At 40.0% G+C, this 23,536-nt stretch overlaps 1 protein-coding gene across 1 annotated transcript in view; it reads right to left on the reverse strand.

Annotated features, from left to right (window-relative positions):
* The window catches only part of Col19a1 (collagen type XIX alpha 1 chain), a 326,054-nt gene that overhangs the window by 35,979 nt on the left and 266,539 nt on the right, over positions 1–23,536 (reverse strand). The window contains exons 28-40 of the mRNA XM_051152999.1: positions 20,480–20,515; positions 20,317–20,370; positions 20,176–20,229; positions 18,735–18,776; positions 14,867–14,971; positions 14,726–14,779; positions 14,420–14,473; positions 8,997–9,050; positions 7,611–7,664; positions 4,758–4,802; positions 2,390–2,440; positions 2,260–2,304; positions 1,644–1,670 (exon numbers count right to left, since the gene is read on the reverse strand). Coding sequence (XP_051008956.1) covers positions 1,644–1,670; positions 2,260–2,304; positions 2,390–2,440; positions 4,758–4,802; positions 7,611–7,664; positions 8,997–9,050; positions 14,420–14,473; positions 14,726–14,779; positions 14,867–14,971; positions 18,735–18,776; positions 20,176–20,229; positions 20,317–20,370; positions 20,480–20,515 — 675 coding nt within the window. The remainder of the gene's footprint in view (positions 1–1,643; positions 1,671–2,259; positions 2,305–2,389; positions 2,441–4,757; positions 4,803–7,610; positions 7,665–8,996; positions 9,051–14,419; positions 14,474–14,725; positions 14,780–14,866; positions 14,972–18,734; positions 18,777–20,175; positions 20,230–20,316; positions 20,371–20,479; positions 20,516–23,536) is intronic.

Consider the following 23,536-nt stretch of genomic DNA (forward strand, 5'->3'; position numbering starts at 1 on the left):
CACTCTTTTTCTCTCTCCTGGCTTATTCTTGTGTGATGGGGCATAGTTTCTCTACACCACAAGTGGTGTGGGATGAAGAGAGTGGCGCATAGGCATGTATAGGGACCCAAGGGAGTAATTTCAGGAATTTTTTGTATGCTAAGTATGAATGTTCACACACTATTTAATTTTGTGGCTTTATATGTCTGTTTTTGTGTTTCATGCACACAGCTTGTATTCTAAACACAGAGCCTATACTTCAGTTAGTTTTTGCTATTTGTCCTGTTGCAGCTAAAAAATATGGGGCCTAATTTCTTCAAATTTTACCGAAATAGGCTTCATTTTTTGACCAGCTTCTCCCCAGTGGTAATAAATTATAATTTATTCTTTAGTATAATATTTAAAACATTTCTCACCTTAACCTGCAATTATTAGCATGGGAACTTAAAGAATGTTCCAGAAAAGTCATTGAGAAATCTAAATTAGTCTATATGACACAGAGGGGTCCTGTTCTCTAAGTCTGTTATGGAAGTAAACTTGGTGGGAATTTTTATCAATATGATGAAAAACTAGAAATAAAGAAATCAACAATATCGTCCTAGATGAGCACATATAATAGTTTTTTAAAAGTTGCAAACAAAGAAAGGGTAACCAGTTATAAAAGAAAAGAAACATCCACATAACACATTTGGCATTCAGAACATAGTACTAAGAACATGAAATAATTATTTTAGGACAAATCAAATAGACCTCTAATATATATTTCCCAGTAACAAAGACAATTTCTTTGATAATCTCTTTTGAAAAAGCTACTTTCCATGGTTTGTCACTTCCCTGGTTTAACATTTATTCGGACAGTTTTACCAACTTCTGCTACAATAACAACACATTTTTTTCCCACATAGCAACAGAAATCCGTTTGGAAGCTTATTTCAGTGTTAGGTACATTTTACTTTCAATTCTTTCCTCAAAGGTTAAAGGGATATACAAATGGAACATGAAGGATGGAATATATGCTTGAAAAGGACATGGCAGGAAAAGAAATGCCAAAGGTTAAAGGGAATTTAATTGAATTTGGCAGAACTTTTGTAGCGACGCTCCATGCTTGAGAAAGATGCTGAGAACAATTATCATCCTTTGGGCAGCTGGAGGACGTGATCTCCTTCCCTGCTGAGTGTTAACCTCCTGATATGTTCCACTCAATAAGCAGGCTTCCGACAGCCTGCACTCCCTGCAGAATAATTGCCCAAGACATGCAAAGTAAATAAGCAGTCCTTTCCCCCTTTTTGTTGGTGAGGTGTCAGATATATTAAGGAATTTCTCTCCCTTAAGTATTTCTCTTCCACAAGCTACTTAAAATTGAATCAATCATCAAACGAAGGCCATTAGAGCAAAATGTTCCATTTATCAAAGGCATTATTTGTGCCTTCCTACATCAGAGGATGATTTTAAAAACACGCTGATGGAAACGGTCCAACCTCAAGGGCAGGGACAGAATCAGGACTAATGCATCCTGAAAATAAAGAACACATCTGCTGGCATTTCTTTATTTGCTTCCTTGTCTCTGACATCTTAACTGGTACACACCTAAGAAGCCAGGCCATCTTTGCCTGGTGCCCTTTCTAGTATTAGCAAAGGCTACAGAGAGGTAGGAACATACATACCGCTGGGCCAGGATCACCCTTTGGGCCCTGGAAGAAAAATGTTGAAAGATACTTTAATTATGATTAAAGCACAATTAGAGACTCTGAAGCATTTTTGCTTATGTTTGGATTTGAAGAATAAAATGAAGAAGCACATACTTTGGGGTCTAGAGAGATGCCTCAGTGGTTAAGGCCACATAAACACTCTTCCAGAGAACCCGAGTTCAGGTTCTGGCACTCATGATGGGTGGGTCACCTGTAGCTCTAACTCCAGGGAACCCAGCCTTCTCTTCTGGCCCCTACAGGCATTGCCTGTATATCCCATGTATACACATTAAATGATGTGCCCACCCCACATCATTAAAATAAAACCACTCAAAAGAAACAGCATGGTGCTATTTCTATTATCATGATTGGACATTGATGCAGAATTTCGATTGGCAGTGAATTATTGACACTGCTATGCTAAATATTTTCCATGATTAAAGCTTTGTGCATGCTCACTTTTAATATACCCCTCTGTAAAATTTGGTTACACTTGTGACATTCAGCTTTCAGTGAGCTTGAGAGAGACTCCTAACCCCGATCATTATTGTGGTCCACCTTAAAGCACTCAAAGATAATCATCTGTACTTACCGGGGGGCCTGGTGGTCCTGGGTAACTGGGAACACTCACTCCTCCCTTCAAAACAAGAGAAAACAGATGAGAAGAATTGGTCGAAACCTGTAACTGGAAAATGCTTGTAGATAGTTAGACATGGAGGTACCTGGATTTTATATAAACTGCTCATGCCATTTCCTTCATTGAGTGGGACACCCTTAAGAAAGAAATGAGACACAAAAATTAGCATTCTGAACTTCAGTCATTTTATGAAATGGTATTCTTCCTATATTAGCTTTTACTTAATTTTTACAATTCTATATTTAAGGTGAACTTAATACCATAATGTCACAATATTTCATAACAGCATGGGAAACCAGAGAAAAGGAACCCTCTCATCCTGGAGCATGTGGATGCGTCCAGTTGGAGTTTGGGTGGTGTTCAAGTCTGGCAGATGAGGCACTAATGCATTCAGATGAAAAATATTCTTTGCTCACTAAAATCCAGTTTCTGAATTGCCAATTTACTGTGTTTCCAGCCTGCTGACCTGCAGGCAGTCGTGCAGCAGGACTGATGAAGATGTGAATAGGGAGCAATTTGGCTCCTGCAAAGTGATGTTTGCCCATGGTCTCTTCAAAGCAAACAGAAAATCAAGGTGAATTGGAGGACAACTTCATTGGCAACACCCTGTGTGGATGTTTCTACAAAAACATCTTTAATGAATGGGGAACAAGAATTTGCTCGAAGGAAACAAAACCCTGATACGTAAATACAGAGCATGACGAGAACTCATCGCGCAGTTTGAAGACTTCCGTCCATGTTAGCATTTGGGAAAAAATGCAAGTGAAACATTCAATTCGGAAATGCTTAGAAAGGCCAATAGAGCCTTAGAATAAATATCCAAGTGTGTGTGTTTTCACTGTTTGGTTATTATTAGTTTTCTTATATCTCAGCTGCAAAAAAATGAGGAAGCCATTGTTTCATTACTGCCTGGGGACAACGGCAGGAGCAGCCAGACCCAGAGGGCACAGGTCATGTGCATTTTCAAAACAGCAGTGATGGGAGAAAATGCTCTGTCTGTTTATGCTTTTATTGTTTCTTCGTTTATTTGGCAATAACTGAACATGGGCTATATTTTAGTATATTCAGCCCCAAAGACATGCAAGAGACTCTTAAGAAAGCCTCCCAGAGAGGATGTATAATCTGTCTTTAATAAATAAATTATGTGGTTTTGGCTGGGTGTGCTGGTGCACATACTTAATCCCAGCACTTGAGATGCAGAGGCAGGTGGATCACCTGAGTTCAAGGCCAGCCTGGTCTACAAAGTGAGTCCAGGACAACCAAGGCTACACAGAGAAACTCTATCTCAAACAAACAAACAAACAAACAAAAAACCAAAACCAAAATAAAAAGTAATAATTTTGAAGAATCCAGGGGAAAGAGGCAGATTTCTTACACTTTATATTAAAAACACAGGCATCTTCCATGATCTCGTAATATATTTTGCTTCTCCCCTCCCACTGAGGAGAGGACACATTTTAGAGCTTTCTGTCTTGCTTCTTTGTGAAGGTAGAAAGAATCATATGAAGAACACGTTTCAGGAAACAGAGACCCACGTGTGTAAATCATGCAACAGTACACAGATTCATAGCATGCCCTTTAGCTTTCAGAGAGCTACTGTGAGACCCTACCCTTTCTCAGCTATGCTTGGCTTTTTTTTAAAATTTATTCTTATTACATCTCAATGGTTATCCCATCCCTTGTATCCTCCCATTCTTCCCTCCCTCTCATTTTCCCCTTACTCCCCTCCCTTATGACTGTGACTGAGGGGGACTTCCTCCCCCTTTATATGCTCATAGGCTTTTTAAGTTCCTAAGAGGCAGTGTGTGAAATAATGTACACAGACCTCAGCTCTGCTGCGATTCGAACGTGGTTCCACACGAGGGCAGACTTGCCACAGAGAGAGGCCCCTCTACTCTCTGTAGCCTCCCTGAAAGGAGTGCAAGTCGAGTAGAACACTAGGGCAAACAGCCAGGGCTCTTGTGCATTTTTCTCACTGTGTGCCACAGGAGTAGAATTTCCTAACGTCTTAGGCATCACTTATAGGGCGAACACAACAACGTCTTTGAAAAAACAAACTGCGTGGTTGGAAAGAACGCCTTTTTAAAAGGCCTTTTATTTTCTGTGAAGGTATATGGTTGTCAAATGATTTGCCATCCTTTGTTGGAAGTGGAGAGTCAGGCCAGCATACACTCAGGAATCCCGATTTATGGAAGCGAAGTCTATAGTATACAAACAAATCTAAACACTGCGGATTGTAGCTGAGCTGAAATCCGGACAAGGTAGGGCTACCTGATGCTACTTTGCCCGCCTTTTACACACTTATGCACGCACGCACTCATGCATGCACACACTTATGCATGCACACATTCATGCACATGCTCATAAAATAGAAGAAGGCTTTGTAGCATCTAAGTAATCACCCTATGAGTCATAAGTACACAGAATTAAAATTTAAACCTCAAACAACTCACAGGGGGTCCAGGAGGTCCAGGTTTCCCAGGAGGCCCCTCGCTTCCCTGCAAGAGATACACAGGCCTGAATGAATGGCTTGGGCATTTCCACTTCAGGTTGGTGACCCAGGTTGTTCAAAGAGCCATCTTCTGAAATGACCATGGCCTGTCATTTTACTTCAGCTTGACCCAGGAAAATACATTTTCTGACCCCAGGAAAATGGACACCTCTTTTCAAGTCCATCTGGACTCTCTGTGTGAACTCTAGAGAATGGCAGTTAATTTCTTTGGGGATAGACGAGCTAGGTCACCTGTCCTGGGCTTTGAGTACAGGTCTGGAATTTTTTTCCCTCCCATGTGTGCATGGGGTATAGGGTAGACTTCATGTGAACAAATTGTGGGCTTTGAAGCTGCGGCTCTCTGGATAAGCCCTTACTCTTGGCTTCACCTCCACCACTGTGAGCTTTTTAGAATTAGAGGGACCATTATGGCAAATTTAACCAAAGTATGAAATCACACCCTGTGTCATATCTGTTGCTTAATATCAAACTCTACAACCAGGTGGGATGTGTTTTACTGAGCAGAAGCAGCTTTGGTATGACACTGTTTAAGGGAAATAGTCTACACAATTTAAATAGCCTTAGACTTCTGCTTATAGGAGACAAATTGAAGACCAAAGGAGACTACAATAACTGCTTACTATGGATCAATATCCATTTTGTAATTTTTGAGCTAAAACTTTGAGAAAAGACTATTACAAAGCACAGACTACCTACCAGTCTATAGTAAGCAATTGTTGCAGTCCCTTTCGCTTTTTGTCAGTTGTCCCTGTAACTGTGCATTGCTTTTTAGAATGGTATCTTTATAAAATGTTCTAAGTCCTGTTTATCAGGGGCAGTGACAACACATGACAGAGCATACAACATCCACGAATTTTGAGGGACGCTAGTCCTGTTCCGGAATCTGACTGATGACTTTATTTCAACAATCATCCGTTCTCTCCTAACAAAGGAAACCACCATCAACCATATATTTATCAATGTCAATAAGCTGTGATGTTTCTCACGCAACGCACTGCCTGAGAACGTACACACTGAGTAAGCACATCGTATCTTTCCCCAAACTGCTTGGATGGCCACTGTCTCCCTAAGACACCCACTGTTCTGCTGACTTCTGGCAATGTCCTTCAGAGCATCACATCACAGTTCTCATGAGCCAACAAACAATATATGCCTATTGAGGATACTCCTCCCCCCACAATTAGAAGTCATATTCTCATTCATTTGTGCCCTCAAGCTCATCTCAGCGTGGAATTCCCATTAGCTTCAAAGGCCAGTCTAGGGCTTGAATAACTTTTATAGAAGACTGAGGAAAAAAAAAAAAAGAAAAAAAAAAAAAAAAAGGCTGGTGGAGCAGAGAAAGAGTCTTAAGATATTAACAGAACAAGAATGCACAGAGGCTCTCTAGAGCAAGCACATTGCTTCATTTAAGTGCTGTGATGATCTTTTTGCTCCCTGACACCCTCATGCTCTATTTTGTTTAGGGAGCTGGCATCCTGGCCAGTGTGCACGAGATACTTATGTAGCTTACATGGCTCCTTGGGACTTATTTCATTTATCTGGATAGTTTTAATTTATTTTACCCATTTGTTGGCCATGCCTGGCCTGTGGCTGTAATACCACATTAGATCCTAAGCCAGGACAGCTTGACACTCTTGTTCTGTTGGTCTTCCTTCCCAGTGACAGCACGTGTGTCCAGCTGTGAGCGGTGGTGGTTAGCATTCACTGCTGATTGGATGAGATTTAGAGTTACCATGGAAACACACCCCTGGGTGTGTCTGTGAGGACACTTTCAGAAATTTTCAGTAGAGTGGGGAAAAAAACCCACCCTGAATAAGGACATCATAGCCACACGGGCTGGAGTCCCAACGGAATAAGAGAGCAGAACACCAGCACTCCTCTCCCTCCGCTTCTTGTCTGCAAGTATAGTATGACGTCAAGATCTCAAGATTCTCCTTCCACCATGACCAGGATGAATTGCAGTCTTGAACTGTAAGCCCAAGCAAACCCTTCCTATCTTCGGCTGTTCATTCAGAGACTTTGACCTAGCAACTAAAGTAACTGACACAAATCTCCTTCCCAGGGAGCATATTTTTAGTCAGTTCCCACTAAGGCCTTCTAGGGACAGCATTTCTAGATAGTCTCACAAGCCCTTGTCTTGATAGCCAGCAAGGCATCCCCTGAAGCCAGGGAGCCTGCTCAGAATGGTTGGGTGCCCCTCCCCCAAACTTACAGCGTGAACCCAATTCATCGAGTGATGAATTAGACGGGCCCTTTAGGACACAATTAGGTCGTAGGGTGGAACTTTCATGAATGGGATCTGTGCCCTTATAAAGAAGCCCAAGAGAGCTTAGTTACAGTCAGACTACACAAGGATTCATTTAGAACATGCACTCTGTGAACAAGAAAGTGGGCCCCGCCAGCTGCCAAAAACACCAAGGGACTTTCCAGCTTCCGAGACTGTGAGAGACACTGTTTAGGGCCAATTTATACTATTTTGTTACAAAGGCCCAAAGAAACCAAGACACGGCCATAGATGGAAGTCTCTAACATACTACAATCTGCCTTAGCTTTATCCCTTTAGGATCCAGTTTGGGTTTTCTATCTATCTCCAACCCCATTGTCATCATCTTCTTTTCCTCGAGGGACACACCTCCTGTGCTTAAACCCACTTTTAGACCAACATCTTTGCAAGTCCACCTCATGAATAGCCACTTCCTGACATCATTTGCTCTGTAAGCTGTGCTTGACTACGTCGATCTCTCAGTAAATGGTCCAACCTTATCCCTAACCCAAGCCCCGATTTCCGCTATACCTTGTCACCTTTTGATCCAGTGGGACCAGGGTGTCCAGTTCTTCCTGTTAAGCCCTGTGAAATGGAAAGGTGGGTTTGTTATAGAACCAAAAAGTCAGCGGTCAAAGGGTGTTGGAAGGTGGTCACTAAAACTTACCCATTTCGAAGGTTATTTGATCCTAATTAAATCAGTTCTATAAGCTTATATTTCTTCAGGCTGATATGACAGCTGTGTTCTCCTGATAAGCCCTTGGAAGAGTAACATTCTTATCTGTGGGTTTTTTTTTTTTCCACCTTGGCCAACCACATTTAATGACCTTAATTGGAACCTTTTGATACACTTAAGAATTTAGCCTTGCTGTTTAAATGGCAATTTACATAACATTATGTCTTTCTAAATGAAGTATAATTTTGGTAGTGATCAACATTTTAAATACCCTAAGACTCTGCAGAATGAACAATGTGCATATTGAGTTATGTGATCTGCATTGTAAAAAGGAAAACAAAAGTTAATTTTAATTCCTCTTTGAGAACAGAGTTAGCGCTAATTCTTGTGGTTTCTTTTATGGACCTCTTTCATAATTTTAAGTTTTACTATATAGGTTTGTTTGACATACTGAGGTGCAAGCATAAACGATAAACTTTTAATTATGGCAAACTCATGACTCAAAACATTAAGGAATGATCATGTTCTTCTTTGAGAGTGAAAATAACTTACTGGCATGGGAAATTTAAAAGAAGAGACAGAGAATTTGAGACTGAGTGGAGTTGATTTAGCAAGGAAAATGCATTATTCAGGACAAACTTACCAACATTATTGGTTGGTCTGAAACTCAAGTGTGATCGTGTGTCCTGTCTTTTATCTGGCAACTGAACTTTAGGACTGCTTAGAATTCAACTCTAAATAAGAGATTGGGTTTGGCAGGTTGGGAATGAAAACAGATTCCGTTCCAGGAAAACAAGATAACCCCAAAGCCCGTACTGCTGTATTCAAGGGGCAGTGAAACAGATTTTAAAATTCACATATAGAAATAAAAAGTATAGCTGATAATCTTTGGCCTGTTATTTTTCTTTAGAAAATTCTCTGCCTGGGTTGCATCTGAATATCTCTTCCAAGGTTAGTCCCAAAATTTATAGCCAAGGAGAGAATGCACTTGTGTGTCTAACTTTCTATTTCTAACAGAGTGAGAGGCTGCTCTTTGGGTTGGCGACAGTTCTGACAAGAAGTCTCCAGGACACTGAGCAGGCTTAACCAATCTTAGAGGAAGGCTGGAGGAGGCTGCTTTTCTAGGCAGTGACTGAGCTACCTAGAAATACAGAGCTCTGAAGGCAGCAGGAATGTTAATGTACTTTGCACCATTCCCACAGTCGTAACTTCTGAAGAGAACCGGCTTAGCAGATACTCACAGGGGGTCCAGTTGGGCCAGGAGCTCCTGAGAGGCCAGGAACTCCTTGAAGACCCTGAAAAAAAAAACCCGAGCTTCTATCATAACATTTATTTTAGGGAACAAATCATTTTTGCAACTCAAAAAAACTTTTTATTGAAAAATTAATCATAGAACTGAACTAAACAAGTAACGATATATACCACTTATAAATATCTACTTAATTTAAAAGATTTCACCTGTATGGGTATTTGCCTGCATGTATGTCTGGGTACCAAGTGTGTGCCTGGTGCCTGCAGAGGCCAGAAGAGCACATTGGAGCTGAGTTATACCATAGTTGTGTGCCCCATCTTGGGGCTGGTAATTGAACCCGGGGCTTCTGGAGAATAGAAAGTGCTGTTAACCACCGAGACCTCTCTCCAGTCCCTTAATATCCACTTCAAAGAATAAGGGTGGCAAGCTAAAATGCCATGGCATGGCATCTCTGACAAGGGTAATTTAATCTGCTTGGTGACTCAGACAGCATTTCTGATCTTCTACCCAGCAAGCAGCAGGAGTATCACCGAGAACTATCCACTACGAAAGCAGGGAAATACAGGCTTTGAGTTGGCAAGATGCCAGTAGAGGAACAGTGGACTACACCAAAGCTTCATTTAGCTACTGGTAAAGTAGAAAAGCTTTTAAGATGTATTTAGTTTATCTTCTCGATTCATTATAAGAAAAACTGTTCAGTTCATTATTAGAAAAACACCTGTGGATCTAACTGTAAAATTAAGGCTTAAGCATCATCAGTGTCAAGGTCTTTCCTCAAGCCCCTTCCTTGGATTGGCAGGATAATAATAACTAAATGTATTGGACTAAAAAAAAATCTGGCACATTTATTTATTCTTGGGAAGACATTCAGAAAGTAATTTTATTTCTTTACCAGGTGTACCATTGCGGTGGCTTAAATAGGTATGGCCTCCATAGACTCATCAGTTTGAATGCTTGGCCATAGGGAGTGACACTATTAAGAGGTGAGGCCTTGTTGGAAGAAGTGTGTGTTACTGTGGGGGTGGGATTTGAGGTCATATATGCTCAAGCTCCACCCAGTGTGGCACACAGTCTCCTGTTGCCTGTGCATCAAGATATATAGACCTCTCAGCTCCTTCTCCAGCACCATGTCTGCCTCAAGGCTGCAATGCTTCCTACCATGATGACAATGGACTTTACATCTGAATTTGTAAGCCAGCCCCAGTTATCTTCCTTTATAAGAGTTGCTTTGGTCGTGTTGTCTCTTTACAGCAATAAAAATCTAATTAAGACAACCGCTACAGAGCATTTAGTTGCATAAAATCCATAATATGGAAATGTTGTAAGTACTAAACCATTAGTAGTTATAAACTCATTTTTAAAAAGGTGAGAATTCTTATTTTTATCAGAGCAACTTTTAATGTTGAAAATTTATGATCAGGTTTGTTTCAGAATTCTGGATTTTCAGATTTTTTTTTTTTTTTTTTGGTACAGGTAACTGCATCCATTGTGAGCGGTGTGAAACAAACGCACTGGTGTCTGCTGTAGCTTTTTCTAACAACACATAAATACTTCCAGGGAAGAGCATAATGTTCTAATAGGATGGGGAAAACAGACCAGACCTGTCTGAGTTTGTGTCAGATTTTGCGGTGTGGTGAATTTATTGCCAACCCCTGTGAGTTTCCAGTATTTTCAGGGTCTTTCTGGGGCTTGGATTGTGGACCATACATAATATCTCCATTACCACCTCAGTGTGTGGTGGGAAAAGACATAAGTTTTAGGTTATTGTTGTCTTGTGTGCTTACTAATTTATGTGTAAGAGGTTTAGATCATGTCTTAACTAGAGGAAAAAAATTAATCACCCTCTTGTTGTTTCAGATTCACATAAATGTATCAAATTCTAGACAAAGGTTTGGGGTTGTATCTCAGTGGTACAGCACTTGCCTAGCAGGCATAAAGCTCAGTCCTTGATCTCCAGGAGTGTAAATATCAACCAAACAAATAAGCAGCAAAAAACAAAAACAAACAAAAACCCAAACAACAACAACAACAAACAATACCCAAATTCTGGATTGAGTGGTATCATTCTTTCAAGATTTAATCTCTGTTATTGAATAAAGTATTTTTTTGTGCTACCTTAATATTATCTTTTATAATAGAACTCCTCCTTCTATTCTTCTAAAATGATGAATTTTTATAGCCATTATAAATAACAGGCAAAGTGATATGACACAATGACTGTATTTTTACATATGGGATGTCAACAGGACTGAGCTGGATCAGAGTTCTTTGTACCAATAGGCTTAAGAACAAGCTCAGTTCGTCTAATACAAAATGAGATCACATGCTAACTTCAGGTTCATTCATGAGATACTGTGGGAGCTTGAACGAGAACGGCTTCAGTTGCCTCCTATATTTGGATGCTTGGTCTCTATTGGTGGGTGGTGGATTAGGAGGCTGGCCTTGTTGGAGGAGGCGTGTCACTCGGAGTGGACTTTCAAGTATCAAAAGCCCATGCCAGGCTCCGACTCCTTCTCTCTCTGCCTTGTCCTTGTGCATCGGATGTGAGCTCTCAGCTACTGGTCCAGCACCAGGCCTGCCTGCCTGCTGCCATGCTTCCCACCATGATGGTTATGGACTAACCCTTTGAAACAGTAAGCAAGCCCCCAATTGTATTCTTTTTTTATAAGTTGCTTTGGTCATGGTGTCTCTTCATAGAATAGAAAAGTAGCTAAGACAGGTATGTTATGAAGAAATACTGAAAAAAAAATCTCCTTGAGTGTGCTGAAATGCCTCATGTAATGAGACAGGCAAAAATCTTGTGTATATTTATATTGAAGAATGTAGACACTCTTTATTCAAGGTTTTATTACCCCCCCCCCCCGGCTTGCTATGTGCACATGTGCACACATGTGCATGTGTGGACCATTCACATATGTATGGGTAGACTGCCTTTTTTTTTTTTTTATAATTTTGCAAGTAGAAAGGAAAATTTTCCATTGGGAATGGTACTTTTCAATGACTGAAGCTTATGCACATGTATCATAAGTTTCTTTATCTTAAAATATTTCCATTTCCATAATTTTCCTACATGTACATGTTTCAGATATGCATGTGCATATATCTTTCTCTCTTTGCTACTTTGAATCTCAACTTTGAGTCAGCCTAGAGATACTGAATGACTTTTTAGGTTGTCTGATTTCTAAGCATGGGACTCGTTAACCTTTGATGACCACATTAGACTTTAAAATAAAAACACCACACAAGTACAAACCACCATCCTCAGCAGACTTTCACTCAGGCACATGAAGTTCTGTAATAAAGTGAAAGCTGCTCTCGAGGTGTAAGGAATGATAAGATGGTTTTAGAAGACAAGATGGCTATTTTAAAAAGCAGACATTCAAGACCAAAAGAGTCAGGTTTAGCACATAGTGCCAAGTTCAAAGACACATTAAAATGTATTGCATAGGTATTGATATACTTTATGACAATTATATTTTCATGTCTTGCCACTTATTATTATATGATGACATACAACCAAGAAAGAATTTTCTCTGGCTAGGAAAGATAGGATCTGTGCTGTTAGCAACCGTGCAAATTGATGCTGAATTGTACAGCAATACATGAGAAGAACCTGGAGGACACACCTTTCAGTGATTGACAAATGGGTGATTCCTTGAATGTATTAAATCAAATTGATGCTTCTAAAATTAGATCTCCAAAAGATATGAGCTTCCTCTGTACCTTTCCCACCGAATGAAGAATAAATGTCTTTTTTTTTTTTTTTGTAACATTAGAGACAATGCATGTCTGTTATCACACTATAGTCTGTTGGCCAGTTGGAAATGTATATATTGTTGGTTAATATTTTACTCCTTTAAACAAACCAACAAGGTGTGTAACTAAGGTATTCTCTGAGTCCAAGTAGATGATGCAATTTCTTGCTGTCATTGATCTGTGTGAGAGACAAAAGGTGTGCTGCCTTGTTCCTCTCTAATGGCTTGACTGAGTCAGTGTGTTGGGCCATGTTTATTTGTGTTATGTGTGTGATGTGGAAAAAAAAAAGAGAGAAGAGCCTCCTGAACTCTAATGAGTTCTCTGCAGAATTTTGTGTGATTCGTGTCAAAGAGTGCACTAAGTGTCCCTAAGAAAGGACACACTGAATTATGGAGGAATGTTAACTATGGGTTCAGCTCACCAAGATGGCAAAAATAACTCACAGAATCAACAAAAATTAACTTTCAGTGAATTTAACAGAGTCACATATAAAAAGCCCAAATTCCAATTATTTTTCAATCTCCCCCACTTTTTTTTTTATTACCTTCTCAATTGTCTCTGACATCCACCTCTTGAATCTAGGCGGTTCAATCCTGCCTGCCTGTTAAATCCCACTATGGTGCTTATACTTTACGGAAACCTTCTGTGGAACTCGTGGAGCAAAAGCTCATCAATTCTTACTTGTTTTCAAAACAAAATGCCTTTAGTGTTTTATTTATAAATGAAAACAAATGCTGTGTTTCTTATTCTTTAATTTTTAACTTGGAAAACAACCCCAAGCAAATCTTAAAGGTTTCTAGAACACAATGAATATCAATAAAAACAATAATAAATGATGATAGCATCTAATGCGAAATACAGTTCTAACCGAGAAAATAGATCTGTTTTATAGTGTCATAATTTTCCATACTACCATCAAGGTTAATATATGCCAGATGGCTTTCTTACTTTCATTAAGAACTATTAGCACCAAAACTGTTTAAACTAACAGCAATTCATCATTCTAATTGGTTTTTCTAAGAGTTAATGTGAATTATGCGGGGCAAGAATGAGATCCTGAGCGCCGCTGTGGCTTACAGTCAGAACATTACACCATTATCTCAAAAGCATGTCGGAGCTGGGTGCTTGGTTCTGGGGTGAGCGGGTGACCTAAACCAGTCTGCCCACATCCTCAGCATAGTTTATTTCTCCCAAGCGTGTGGAAGGTGAGCAGAGACATAGAGAAGCCAAGGTTGTTAACGTTGAATCACGACACAGAGTTATCTCTCCAGCTCGCAGCTGGCCTCTGGGATGCTCTTATCCCTGTGCTTTTTCATACACTCTTTCAATCTCTTCACTACCATGAGGTTTCTTTTTTGTGAATCTGCACTTCCTCTTTCTTTTCTTGTGAGAGCTAGGATGATAACCAATGGAAAACAGAAACACCATAACGTACATAGTCATTATTAGCCTTAATTTTGTGTCTCCACATCTGGACCACCAGAGATAAATGTGCATCTACAACTACTAAAATGTGTTATTTTAAGACCTCTACCTACTCTTGGTTTTAAATGGTCTCGGGATTAAACACGCATTATGGAGAACTCAGTGCTTTTCCTCTGCCACATCAAGTAGAGAGAAGCGATAGCCGACTTTCGTCAGAGAAGACTCGCTTACCTCATCGCCTTTCTCTCCACGAATTCCAGGGTAACCCCGCTCTCCTTTGCTTCCCTAAAAAGACAGTGACTTCAGCTAATACTGGACCATTTCAGTGTCATTTGAAACAATGGAAAAAAAATCCCTCCCATCAGAACACTTGGGATATGCCATTTGGACAGGATCAGGGAATAAACCCATGGCAGCATCTGCACATGGCCTTTGCCCACCTTGCCAAAGGAAGTCTCATAGAAGGACTTGGTGCCCTTTAAGAATGGGACTCTCTACTTTTCATGTAGTTGAAAATCTCACAGAGGACTTTCTTACCTTTGGCCCCTCTCTGCCTGGAACTCCGGGAGGACCCCGTGGCCCTACATCACTCTAGAAGACAGAGGAGTAAAGAGCTGCAAGAGAACACTTGGTAGGGTGCGCTGTAGTCAGGCCACAGGCATGCAACAAGCCTCTCACCTTCCTGGCCACAGAATCGTATTTTCCAGGCTCCCCAGGGCCTCCTTCATCCCCTGTGTTGCTTTTCAGCCCAGGGACATTGGCTTGACAGTTGCCACAGAAGTTCTAGCGAGTATAAAGACAACTTTACTGAGAGGTTCATAAAACCTGCTTATGGAGCTGAGGCCTGATCTACTTGAACCCTTGTCAAATGAGCAATTGTGAGGCCACTCTACTTTCAGTGATTTATCTGTCCAATTTGAAAAGTGACTTTCTGAGGTTAAAAACCTTGATAAACCTAATCAGTAATCTTGGTTTATAATACCAGCGAATTTTCACTTTTAAAAACCCCAAAATCTCAAATAAATGATGAGGGGGGGGGATATAACTTGAGAACGCTATCTGAATTTTAACTTTTTTTTTTTAAAGCACGTTTAGGAAAGAAAGCCATATTAAATTTTGTATTAAGCAGCAAGATTAAATAGTATACTTAATCTTGTATAGTATAGCATATCAAACTAATCCTATGAGTTGTGGAAATACAAGTAGAAAAAAGACAAGGAAGAAAAATTTCTGATTTGAAAGCAGAATGAGTTTGGAGACCTACCACTGGGTCTACAAACATTGCCAGTGGAGGCATCCTTAGGAAGAACAGGAACTTGAAGGCCTTGGACTTGGCCCAGGGTCATATCCAAGAGGAGATAGGAGACCTCAGTAGAATCAACATTCCACTGACTTTATCATAATCTTCAGGTGATCTACAGAGGCTGGAGAGACTAAGTGTCTATGTTTCTAACATAGACCAAAGTCTTAGCACACAGCTAGGGAAAATGTCTTATTTTTAGAATGTTTAGAATGTTAGACTGAAAATATGATCAGGAAAGACAAAAGCTAAAGACCAATAAGGAGGGGACAGTTGACAATGTAGGACAAAAGAAGCATCTGGTGTCATTGTTTTCAATAATGGGAGGAATCATTGAGCAGAAAAAGGAATGGAGACTTGCCACTGATGAAAAGTTGGGAAGAAAAACTAAAGCTATTCATAACCAATATTTGGTTCCCAGATATTTATATGTTCCTTGGAACATAATTATATGTGATGTTGAAAGGGTTCTGAGACAGTTTGCCTCAGAAATGCTGGAGTAAATTCTGCAATGGACCTTTCTAGGGTCCAAATATGTAAAAAAATAATAATACCAGAATCAAATATATAGTTGATTGAACCCACCTACATCATTCCTTGGGTCTGTCAAATTGATAGAAGAATTTAAGAACATAAAAAAATTTGTAGAAGCACTGTTCAGGGACAGGGAACATGGGGCTCAAGAGAGTCAGAGTTTCCATATCTCAAAATGTATGAGAAAGAACAATGGTGCCTATAGACCTATACACATGTTTTATCAAAATAGAGCAAAACCTTGAACTATTGATTTCAGAAATAGTCTCAGATAGATAATCCCACTGAAAAAAAAAAGATAATTATTATACTCAACAGGTTTTTTATTATATTCATTTGATATTGGTCCCATTTTCTTTGGTGAGATAAAGCAGAATGTTAAGTCATGGGAAACAGATTTTTTGTTTGTTTGTTTTGTTTTGTTTTGTTTTTTGAGACAGAGTTTCTATGTGTGGCCTTGGTTGTTTTGGACTCGCTTTGTAGATCAGGCTGGTCCAGAGCTCACAGAGATCCACCTGTCTCCGCCTCTCTGTGTGCTGGGATTACAGGCATGTGCCACCACACCACCACCCAGTGGGAAACTTGTTTTAATAAAGGTTCTTGGAAAAAAGACTCAATGTTAGATTGAGTAATGATTAAGTAAATAGAAATGATTAAGCTGCATGAGTCATTAGCCAGTACACAATCTGATTCACAGATTAACTTGAGTGGCTGAGAGGGAAGGTTTGGTCTTGGCATTATGCTAGTTCTTAATTCTACAACTTAAGACATCTTAGAAGACAGAAAGCAGGTAACATCTTGTTAACAACTCAAGCCATGGGGCTTAAGTTAGCGATGTAGGATACAGCGCCAGGATTTAATATTATGTTATATGTACTCACAAGTTGATGCCTAACAAATTTCTTAACTTTGGATTTTGGGTGGGACTACTTCTTCTGTTGACTAAAGCTTGTTGGGGTCACCTGACAAGCTTTCCTGCCTGTATCCCACCATTTGCTCTTTTGTGACCTAGGACCTTACTGAGATGGCCTTAATGCAGTATGTGTTTCAGAGATTTCTCTGGCAAGACTGTTAATTCCTCACATCCCCAAGACCCTTGGATGCCTGCCTCTCCTCTTGGCAGAGTCTACTCTACATTATCTTCTTTGAGAGCCAGTCTATAGTCTCAGAACATTTAGTTTTGGTCATGTATAAAATTTCCCATCCTTCATGAATTCAAGTGTCTAATTCCTACCATCTCATCATGCCTAGCATCACTGCTGTCACAAAGACTATAGTGCTTAATACCTAAGGCAATGCACTCTTGTATCAACCTCATACCTATTAGCTATATGTCTGGGCAAATTTTAAAGTGACTTGGGACTTCAAGTATCTTCAATGAATGAGAATGGAACAACATCCTGAGCATGTAACATTTTGGAAAAGACAGATTGGGAAAAATAAGTAAGACTGCACTGCCTGGCATTTGATTACAACTCAAAAAATATGAGTGCTCTCTGAAACCCTCACAAACATTGTCTTATAAAAATGTTGCTTTATTGGGTGGGGGAGTCCCTAATAACCCTTATAAAAAGTTTTTTATATTCATATTCATATTCACATATCTTTCCCCAAAACCTTAATTCTCCAACTAATCAGTCCACCAGATCATGTCTTTTTTATGGATTCAATGCTATAACTATTTATTCATGTTTATATGTAAGTCATTAGGCAAATCATTAGAATAAACACCAGTTAATGGGTGAAATTACCTGTAATAATGAGTGGTGTATAGAAATATTTACATTCTGTTAATTCATAGACAGGACATGTAAGACTGAAATTAAGAGCTACATTTTCATTTGGGTTTACCAACTGTTACTAGACTACACAGAGACTACCATATCCTTCATTCTTACTGATAAAATATGGTCCAACATTTAAGAAAGAAAATGGTAGCCATAGTGTGTGTGTGTGTGTGTGTGTGTGTGTGTGTGTGTGTGTATGGGAGTGTGTGAATGTGTGTGGTGTGTATTGTGTGTATGTGTATAGGAGTGTGTGAATGTGTGTGGTGTGTATGTATGTGTGTGTGTTTGTTTCTTAGTAGTTAAAGTTTGATGAAAACTTGTATTCCTGTCTCAGCCTCCTAAAGGCTGGAGTTACAGGTGTGTGCCACCATGTTTAGCCCGAGGCACTTTATAGAATAGATAATAAGTAGAGATGATTTTACAGGGTAAACAGATGTTGATGTGATTGTTGGCTTTGGAATTTTATAGCTCATTTTATGAAATTCCATAATATAGAAGCTCAACCTGTCAGCTAGCTGCAGTGGTCTTCCCTTTGAAACTGACCAGAGCTGACAGGGTGGCAGGTAGGTTTCATAGAAGTAAGCCAGGATGGGTGAGTATTGGGGAAGAAAAGCCATTGCTTCAGAGGAGGCAGGATCCACTTACATGGTATCGATGATGTCACCTCTTCCTGCATCTCATCATCTCAATGCTGCCTTTCCCCATCCCCATGTCTACAATGTGAAATCCAGAAGGGAGGGAGTAGGAAGACTGGCACAAATGCTACAAGTCATAGTAAGATATGTGCGTTTTCCTGTCTTAAATATTTTCTAACCTATGAATTTGAATTGTTTGGGCTGAGCAGTTACTTCTACCTTTAGTAGAATGTTCTTTCTTAACCCTTTCTGCACACAAACATGTAAATTATTTTATAGCGAAAGAGTACCTTCAGCAAGGCGCCAATGTCTCCCAAGAGAGGAAGTGCGATCTGTAGTTAAAAAGAGAGGGAAAAACCCAGATCTATGGATATGTGCATATATGTGAACATAGTACAATATGATCAAAGCAGTTGATGTATTTTTTTCTTAAAGTGATATGCCAATTGAAATTTGGGCCATGGATCTTTGGTCTCAGCTACAGACTCACTGGCTTAGCTTTGTTTCATGGAATGAAAACGACCCACAGTACTGATAGAACCAGACTGTCAAAGCATCCACTGGTCCTTCACCAAGAGCATGCAAGCTCATCTGTATCCTTGCCTTGATCATGCATCTGCATTGTGGAGGTTCACGACACGGTAACCTTATGCTTTCCCTGTGCTGCTGGTTTAGTCACATATGAAAACAAATCATCTGATAAAAGGAAATCATTCCTTTACCAAGTACACTCTCAGGCTGCTCAAAGTATGAAGATGGCAGGGTGAGTCTGCCTTAAACGTAGCTCTTACAGCAGTTCAGAAGAGACTTCAGAGGGACATGGCAGGCACCTGGGGAACATGGGCTATGTTTGGGACACAGGTCTTAAAATATCCTTTCAGAGAGAAAGACTGTGTAAGCCTGAGTGACGAGTGACGAGTGACAGTCAACAGGATTTGAGATGAGGTGCACACACAATTCAGTGATGGAGTTGAAGAAGAAGGGCAGGGTAATGCTGCTGTATGCGGCTTCTAAAGGCTCTAAGGCACACGCAGTGTGGGAGGTGAGAGGATCTGTGAAGACCCAGTGAGAGGCCAGATTTGGATTTTATTATACAAGACTCTTAATACAATGCCATGTGCCATATGGCATCTCAAAAAACATAAGTGTTGGGGATGAGGCTATTTAAAGGGATTTACTGTCACTCATAGCAAGGTTTAACCCGAAATAAAACTATGCAACACGCGGTTAGTATTTTAATGCATTTTCTGAGATTTTTCAATCCAATTTTCATAATTTAATCATCTCATCTGTTCAGAGGCACTCAATCAATGGCTATGCACCACATTGGAGCTAACTTACCTGCAAACTTTCATTTCAAAATTGAATTCCTTTACTCACGTTAGGAAGAATAGAAATTGTGGCTATCTATTTTATCTCAATTTTCCAGGGAACAAAGACAATAAATGGTAAGACTCAGCCCGGGGCAAAATTGTACAGCTGAATTATACCCTTAGGAAATAAATATTCACTACACACACACACACACACACACACACACACACACACACACACACACTAATGCTGACCCAGCTTGAATTTTTTCCCCTCTACAAAATAATAGGGATAAACAAAATCACCAAGCAGTCAGTGTGCATTGTAATTAGTTTGGACAGCAAAACTTGCTGGGTAGGCCATTTGGCTTCTGGCTACATAAAAGATACATAAATCAGGCAAAGGCTGTCTACATACCGGGTCACCTGGGGGCCCTGGAAGGCCTGGCTTTCCATCTCTCCCTGGAGCGCCCTAAAAACAGAGGCATCTTATTCAAAGCTCTGTGAGTTAGAGAAGATTAAAACGGACATGGGACAGAAGTTGAGGAAATGCTCTTACGTCATTTCCTGGTGCCCCTGGAGTTCCCGGTAATCCAGGCAGACCTCGTGGACCCTAGAAAAATGAAGAAAAAAAAAAGTTGCTTAGGATTGTCTTTTGTTTAATTTCTGGAAATCAAGAAAACTAAACTTGTTCTGTTGAATAACTTAGTGAAGTCACTTGCCTGAATACCCGGCTCTCCAGCTGGCCCTTGGGAGCCCTGGGTAGAATGAGAGAGAATTATCAAAATTCTACCAGGACTGTCCCTAGCAGAGCAACAGACTTTGATATTTGCATAATCTGAAAGCTCCAAAAACCTTGCACAGGGTTTCCAGAGAGCTACTCATGACTTCAAACAGTAGTTTAATCACATATCTGAGGCTAAAAGTATGAAGCTTTGCTTACACACTCGATATTTTTTGTTTTTCTAGTCTACTCCACTATGCTGCTGCACACTCAGGTGTGTGCAAGCCACGCATCCAAATCATATCCGATCAGAAACCAACTGCCAGTGAGGCTGAGAGGCCCGGACCTCCTCCATTCCATTCTTCATCAACTCATCTCTCTCTCTCTCTCTCTCTCTCTCTCTCTCTCTCTCTCTCTCTCTCTCTCTCTCTGTCTCTCTCTCTCTCTCTCTCTCTCTCTCTCTCTGTCTCTCTGTCTCTCTCTCTCTCTCTCTCTCTCTCTCTCTCTCTCTGTCTCTCTCTCCACTATTTTGAAAATAGATTCTCTCACACAATACATCCTGACTACAGTTCCTCCTCCTTCCACTCCTCCGAGCTACCGGCCACCTCCCCTCTCCCTGGATCCATGCTCTCTACATTTCTTCTTCAAAAAAGAGCAAGCCTTCAAGAGACAAGGACCAAATGTGACAAGACAAGATACAAAAGAGACAAGGCAAAAAGCCCAGGATGGACAAGGCAACCCAACAGGAGGAAAAGAGTCCCAAGAACAGGCAAAAGAGTCAGACACACCTGTTCCCACTGTTTGGAGTCCTCCCACAACACCAAGCTAACAGCCATAACACACAGAGAAGGCCTGGTGCAGACCTATGCAGGCCCTCATTTTCCTCTCAAGAAATTACCCACACCACTGGTCAATGGTGGGAGAAGATGGCTAATTAACAGTCCAGGAGTTATTTTTTGACTCCTCAAATACTGAGGTCTGGAATAACTCAAGCACTTGGGAAGCAGAGGCAGGCAGATCTCTGTGTGTTCTAGATCATTCTGATTTACATAATGAGTTTTAGACCAGCAAGAGTTACATACAACATATCTTCAAAAACAAACAAACATAAAAGTTTTTTTCTTTTAAGCAGTTGGCATCAGCATTTGGTGGAGTTCCTATCTTATTTAAAGATGTTCATAGCACTTATTATCGAAGCCTTTTGTTGCCTTTCTGTTGTGTTCCTAACTGGTAATTCCCCCTATAAACTTATTATCTCTTTAATGAGTTCTTGATACAATGTTTTATTTTCTTTTAAAGGCAGTATATAAGGTAACGGGTTCTATTGTGGCATTTTCATAGATACTTTGCTGTTATATGCTCCCCTCTCCCACTGTTCTCTTCTGACACATTTTCTTCCTGGTAGTCTCTGTTGTCACCATAGGAACCCCTCCCCCTGTTTCCTGCCAGATGTATTTCATTACCTTCTCATTATTCTTCCCCCTCCCCTCTCCTTTATGATCTTTTCCTTCCCTCCATGGTTTTGTTTACTTATATGACAACACACACACACACACACACACACACACACACACACACACACACACACACACACACACAATGCATTATTTGTCTTTCTGAGTCTGGCTTATTTCACTTAATAGAGTGATTTCCAGGTGAACCCATTTTTCTCCAAATGTCACGAATTTCCTTTTCCTTTATGGGATGAATAAAATTCCCTGCGTATACATACCCTCTTTTCTTCATCTATCAGGAAACATTTGGACAGGTTCTATTTCTTAGCTATTGTGAGTAGTGAAGTGATAAACATGGTATGCTGAGCTAGAATGCTTTTGGTATGTACCCAAGATTAGTATAGCTGGGCCACGTCGTAGTTCTATTTTCAGCTTTTGAGATTTGAGATTTTGAGAAATCTAGTGATTTCTGTAGATAGAGTAGCAGTTTACACCCACAGCAATATTTGTCATTTGTCATGATGACACTTTTTGGACTGGGGTGAGATGGAGTGAGTCTGAAAGCAGTTAAAGAGCATATATTTTATTATGTGTGTGTGTGTGTGTGTGTGTGTGTGTGTACATACGATGCATGTGCATATATGAGAGTCTTTGTGTTGTATCCCTTGGATCTGGAGTTACAGGATGTTGTGAGTTGCGTGATGTGGGTGCTGAGATCTGAACTCACATCTTCTGGAAGCTCGCACAGTACAAACTCTTAATTGATGATTCATCTCTTTAGTTTTAAATTGTAATTCCTTCATGGATAAGGATGTTATACCCTTTAAAAAAATACTTATTAGCTATCATGTTTCTTCTTTTAGGAACTGTTTAGGTTATTAGCCTCTGTTTATTGAAAGTTATAGAGGATATTATTTATCATTTATTTACTTTGGCATTTAATTCTTGTTTTTTAAAAAAATAGATTCTAGGAACTAACACACTGATGTAATTTTTGCCATTCTGTAGCCTATCTCTACAGCCTTCTGGTTGTTTCCTATAGCCTGTTCCTATAGCCTGGTGATTGTTTCCTGTAGGCTATCTCTACAGTCTGCTGGTGGTTGTTTCCTGTAGCCAGTCTCTACAGTCTGGTGGTTATTTTCTGTAGTCTGTCTCTACAGTCTGCTGGTTGTTTCCTGTAGCCTGTCTCTTCAGTCTGCTGGTGGTTTTCTGTGCAGAAGCTTCTTAGTTTCATAGTGCCAATTTGTAATTTTCTATGCTACTGCATTTCTCTTCAGAAAAATTTTGCCTATACCTTTATCTTGAGGAATTTTTCTAATGTTTCCTCTAGTAGTTTCTGGTTTTATATTAAAGTCTTTGATATAAATCATTTTGTATCATTTTTTTCTATATGTGATGATCTGTTTTCCCCAGCACTATTTATTGACTAGGATATCTTTTATTCCAATCAATATTTGTAATACTTTTGTCAAAAAGTAGGTGGCTGTGGCAGTGTGGATTTATTTTTTGGTCTGCTATTTTACTCTCTTGGTCTACATGTTGTTCATGTACCAGAACCATTCCATTTTGTCAGTATAGCTTTGTAGTGTAAGTTGAGATCA

Source organism: Acomys russatus, chromosome 11 (assembly GCF_903995435.1).
Source record: "Acomys russatus chromosome 11, mAcoRus1.1, whole genome shotgun sequence".
NCBI lineage: Eukaryota > Metazoa > Chordata > Mammalia > Rodentia > Muridae > Acomys > Acomys russatus.